The 6,000-nt window shown below is 42.0% G+C and overlaps 1 protein-coding gene across 1 annotated transcript in view; it reads right to left on the bottom strand.

The window, feature by feature from the left end:
• Nucleotides 1-284: 284 nt before the first annotated feature.
• LOC128687329 (uncharacterized) overlaps nucleotides 285-6,000 on the bottom strand; it is a 29,357-nt gene continuing 23,641 nt past the window's right edge. The window contains exon 4 of the mRNA XM_070092776.1: nucleotides 285-679. Coding sequence (XP_069948877.1) covers nucleotides 398-679 — 282 coding nt within the window. The 3' untranslated portion in view covers nucleotides 285-397. The remainder of the gene's footprint in view (nucleotides 680-6,000) is intronic.

Genomic DNA, 6,000 nt, shown 5'->3' with positions numbered 1-6,000 from the left:
AAGGGCTAATATTGGTACCTTTTCTGTCTAGAAGGTGGATTTGACAAAAGGGAGAAATATCCTCACAAATGACACCAAATGGAGAGTTGGGGTATTTAGATTTGATCCAAGGAAGGGAATAAGAAGTCCAATTCCTCAGATGAACAGCCTTATCACTGCAGCAAGGGAGTCTACATGGAGAGAAGGGTTACCTTAGAAACGGGTTATAAAAGGACTGAAGTATAGAAGTAGTCTTTAGAAATTACCAATATATTATTTTAAAGGATATAAATTAAACTACAGAATACTTATAATAATTTAGCTTCATTCACACCTGTTAAGGTGATCTGCTGATAAAGAAATTTTTGTTTCATACTCCCTTTAAAAAGGAAATGGTAACTAATGAAGCTATTATACCTTATTTTACAAAATCTACATTAAAATCATAATCATCATCATCATCATCCTTTAATCCTGAAAAACCTTCCAACGCATCTGTGAGATCATCTGCTCTCTTGACATTGCGTCTATTCTCTTTACGAACCTTCTTCTGCATCTTCTTTTGGTATTTCTTCATAGACATAGTCTGTGGATCAAAATCTTGTAAAATTGTCTCCCAACGTTGTTTCTTCTCGCTCTCTTTAGTAGGCTCATTCCCAGTTGGAATGGCATCCATATTAATGCATACATCTTTTGATAGCTGAAAAAGGAAAAAAATATGTGAAACTATAATAGAACCCCATAAACGTGGATTCAGTTTCCACTGCTTCAATTATCCGCTGTTTGCCTTGGTCCGAAAATAATGAGCTTGTAGCAGCAACAGCAATGGCTGTAGCAGCAGCAGCAGTTGCTGATGGAATCTAGTCAGTTGTATCTCTCTTCTCAGATGATGCAAATCTAATGTGAAAGTGAGTGTATCAACAGCACCAGTAGACAGGTATAAAATACGTATAGATCCGACTGCCCACCCAAAACACCATAAACATCGCCAACACCACTACTACTACTGCAGCAGCAGCAGCTGCTGCAGTAACAGTAGTATGGCCAGGTATACTCCAAGCAGAAGAATACATGGAAGAATACATATTTTTGTTTTTTCAACAAACCGGCCGTATCCCACCAAGGCAAGGTGGCCCAAAAAGAAATACGAAAGTTTATCTCTTTAAATTTAGTAATTTATACAGGAGAAGAGGGTTACTAGGCCCTTGCTCCCGGCATTTTAGTCGCCTCTTACAACACGCATGGCTTACGGAGGAAGAATTCTGTTCCGCTTCCCCATGGAGATAAGAGGAAATAAACAACAACAAGAAATAGAAAGAAAATAGAAGAAAACCCAGAGGGGTGTGTATATATATGCTTGTACATGTACGTGAAGTGTGACCTAAGTGTAAGTAGAAGTAGCAAGACGTACCTGAAATCTTGCATGTTTAAGAGACAGAAAAAAGACACAAGCAATCCTACCATCATGTAAAACAATTACAGGATTCCGTTTTACACTCACTTGGCAGGACGGTAGTACCTCCCTGGGCGGTTGCTGTCTACCAACCTACTACCTACAAGGAATACATCTTTTTTTTTTTCAACAAGTCGGCCGTCTCCCACCGAGGCAGGGTGACCCAAAAAAAAGAAAAAATCCCCAAAAAGAAAATACTTTCATCATTCAACACTTTCACCACACTCACACATTATCACTGTTTTTGCAGAGGTGCTCAGAATACAACAGTTTAGAAGCACATACGTATAAAGATACACAACATATCCCTCCAAACTGCCAATATCCCAAACCCCTCCTTTAACCCCTTCAGGGTCCAAGGCCAAAATCTGAAGTGGTGCCCCATTGTCCAAGAATTTTCAAAAAAAAAATTTGTTATTTTTTCTTATGAAATGGTAGAGAATGTTTTTGTGAAGGTAATAAAACAAAAAGTACGAAATCTGATGGAAAACTTAAGAAATTATGCTCTCGCGAATTTTGACGTGTCAGCGATATTTACGAATCAGCGATTTTGCCGACTTTGACTCCCATTTTAGGCCAATTACATTATTCCAGTTTACCAAATTCTTATCTATTTCACTAGTATTACTTCTATTCTATCGACTGAGCACAAGAAATCGCCAAGTCAATTGTTTCAACTACAAAATAAAGTGATCGGAAGTTGGTAATTTGGCCAATTTAACACAAAGTTAAAAATATTCCAATTTCGAAATAGGGTCCAGAATAAACAATGTAGGTATTCCTGGCACTAAATTAACATTTTCTCTGTTCATTAGTTACGTTTTGAGGCTTTACAAATAAATTCCATTTTGATTTTTTATTCACATAATGAATGTTTATTCACACCAAAAAACAGAAGATTTACTGTTATGCAATATTGTAATAATTGTATAAATATCATCACCACATTTGTGAATGTATATTAGACCCACCAGCTGGCGTGTATTAGACGTGTGAGGTCGTTTGTTTACTCTTGAACATCGGTAAAAATTTAACATTTCCGCTACTTTGAGCTCAGTTTCAAGCCATTTCCAGTGCTAAAACCAATCAAAATCATCTCTATTTCAGTATTATGTCTTCCATTCTATCAAAGGAGACCAAGAAATCGCAAATACAACTATAAAAAACATACGAAAAAACACTGCAAATTCGCTGTTTTAATCGAAAATCATGGTCTCAGTTTTTTCTCTCATTATACACAGAGTGCTGCAGGATTTGTTTTATGTGGTGCACACATACCACATACATGTATTCTCTCATATCTAGGCCCAAATGTGCCACTCACAGTTTATCCGAGTGAGCTGAGCTCATGACGTAGATCTACGGTTTGGACCCTGAACGTAAAGCCGTAGATCTATGGGACGGACCCTGAAAGGGTTAAAGTGCAGGCATTGTATTTCCCATTTCCAGGACTTAAGTCCGACTATATGAAAATAATCGGTTTCCCTGAATCCCTTCACTAAATATTACCCTGCTCACACTCCAACAGATCGTCAGGTCCCAAGTACCATTCGTCTCCATTCACTCCTATCTTACATGCTCACGCACGCTTGCTGGAAGTCCAAGCCCCTCGCCCACAAAACCTCCTTTACCCCCTCTCTCCAACCCTTTCGAGGACGACCCCTACCCCGCCTTCCTTCCCCTATAGATTTATATGCTTTCCATGTCATTCTACTTTTATCCATTCTCTCTAAATGATCAAACCACCTCAACAACCCCTCTTCTGCCCTCTGACTAATACTTTTATTAACTCCACACCTTTTCCTAATTTCCACACTCTGAATTTTCTGCATACAGTGGACCCCCGGTTAACGAACTTTTTTCATTCCAGTAGTATGTTCAGGTGCCAGTACTGACCGAATTTTTTCCCATAAGGAATATTGTGAAGTAGATTAGTCCATTTCAGACCCCCAAACATACACGTACAAACGCACTTACATAAATACACTTACATAATTGGTCGCATTTGGAGGTGATCGTTAAGCGGGGGTCCACTGTATTATTATTATTATAATCAAAAAGAAGCGCTAAGCCACAAGGGCTATACAGCGCTGCAGGGTAGGGAAGGAAGCAAGGGAATTGGATGGCAGAAGGGAGGGGGGATGATCAGCAGGTTACAGAAAACAGCGGGGCAGGGGATAGTACGGGGGTAGAAGGTAGCAAGAGATTGAAGTAGAAAGGGCTGAAGGTATCAGAATTTGTGAAGTAAGTCAGTCGTTGTCAAAAAGTCAATGAGAGAGTCCGGATGAAAGGTGGGTCCATCAGCGAGAAGGGAAGGTAAAGAGAGAGCAGCGGAGCGAAGACGACGACTGAGGTAAATTTTGCGTGCTCGTTGATAAAGTGGGCAGTCCAACAGAATGTGGCTGACTGATAATGGAGCTTGGCAATTCTCACAGAGAGGAGCAAGACGCCTCTCCATGAGATATCCATGAGTAAGACGAGTATGGCCAATGCGAAGACGGGAGAGAGTAGTCTCCCAACCTCGACACTGGTGATAAGAAGACGGCCAGTAACCTATACTCGGTTTAATAGACTGAAGTTTGTTGCCGAGCATAGTAGACCAACGTTGTTGCCAACGGGTGTGAAGGTGGGAAGATATTGCAGCAAAATAGTCCGTAAATGGAATACCTCTATAAGAAACTGGTAGTCATGTACTGCTGACCGCGCAGCAGTGTCTGCCTGTTCATTGCCCTGTACGTCAACATGACCAGGGACCCAACAAAAAACAATATCTTTATGCTTGGTAAAGATGCGGCGTAGCCAAAGTTGGATACGGAGGACTAAGGGGTGAGGTGTATCAAATTTTTGTATAGCCTGTAAAGCACTAAGGGAGTCTGAGACAACCACAAATGATGACACAGGCATAGATGCAATACGGATAAGTGCTGTAAGGATGGCATATAATTCAGCAGTAAAAATACTAGCCGAAGATAGTAAATGCCCTTGTACGACGCTGTCCGGAAACACTGCTGTGAATCCTACGCCGTCAGAAGACTTAGAGCCATCTGTGTACACAGCAATGGCATGAGAATGAGAGTGAAAGTGGTCAAGAAAAAGAGAGCGGGAAGCGACCGTAGACAGTTGGGCTTTCGAGCAAGGGAGGGAGAAAGAACAGACTCGAACAGCTGGAACTTCCCAGGGGGGTAGGGAAAAGTGAGATGCTACATGTACAAAGAAAGGTGGTAGTTGAAGAGAAGACAAGAGCGAATGAAGGCGAAGAGAGAAGGGACGGAGTAAACAGGGGCGGCGAACAAATAAAGAATGTCTACTAATATCAGTGACCATTCTATAAATGGAAGGATTGCGGAGATCATGAGAGCGTACATAGTAGCGCAGGCAATGGGCATCACGGCGATAGGATAAGGATGGAACGTTCGCTTCTGCATAGAGGCTCTCGACAGGGGAAGAGCGGAAAGCACCAAGGCATAAACGTAATCCTTGGTGATGAATGGGGTTAAGGCTAGAGAGAGTAGCAGGAGATGCCGCTGAATAGATCTGGTCACCATAATCAAGTTTCGATAAAATAAGGGTGGAATGTAGGCGAAGGAGGGTTCGACGATCAGCTCCCCACGAAAGATGGGCAAGGGTTTTAAGAAGGTTCAGCCGGCTGTGACAAGTTGCCTTCAGAGAGGTAATGTGAGGTTTCCAGGACAACCTACGATCAAAGAGGAGGCCCAGAAACTTGACTGTATCACGTTCAGGGATACGGGAGCCATAGAGGTACAAAGGATGATCGGAGATGACAGAGCGTCTAGTGAAAGTGATTTGGTGGGTTTTAGTGCTGGAAAATTTAAACCCACGTGTGGTGGCCCAATTGGAAACACGGTCGACTGCATGTTGGAGAGAAACTGTAAGGAGGTGACAGTCAGCGCCTGCACAGGCAATAGCAAAGTCATCAACATAGAGTGATGACCAAATATTTGATGGAAGACTAGAGGCCAAATCATTAATAGCAAGGAGAAAAAGTGTTGTGCTCAGAACACATCCCTGGGGGACACCTTCAGCTTGGATAAAGTCCGGGGAGAGCACATTATTAACCCGAACACGGAAATGCCTGTCAGTTAAAAAGTTCTTAAGGAAGGATGGTAGATTGCCTCGAAGGCCTAAGGAGTGGGCTTGGGCTAAAATATTATACCTCCAAGTTGTGTCATATGCCTTCTCAAGGTCAAAAAATATGGCAATAACTGAGTGGTTATTTGCAAAGGCATTACGAACATACGTATCCAAGCGTAGTAAGGGGTCTATGGTAGAACGTCCCTTACGAAAGCCATATTGACGAGTGGAGAGACTGTTGTGTGTCTCTAAATACCACACTAAACGTCTATTTACTAGGCGTTCCATTACTTTGCAAATTGCACTGGTAAGAGCAATGGGACGATAGTGGGAGGTTTCATGTCCCGTAGTGCCTGGTTTGCGGAAAGGGAGAACAATGGCGGATTTCCACAGCTGTGGAAGAACTCCTTGTGACCAAATAAGATTGTAAAGGCGTAATAGGACTGCAAGGGCTGACTGATGTAAATGTTGTAGCA

This window comes from Cherax quadricarinatus, chromosome 40 (genome assembly GCF_038502225.1).
Source record: "Cherax quadricarinatus isolate ZL_2023a chromosome 40, ASM3850222v1, whole genome shotgun sequence".
NCBI classification, from domain to species: domain Eukaryota; kingdom Metazoa; phylum Arthropoda; class Malacostraca; order Decapoda; family Parastacidae; genus Cherax; species Cherax quadricarinatus.
This window is presented reverse-complemented; position numbering and strand designations above follow the sequence as displayed.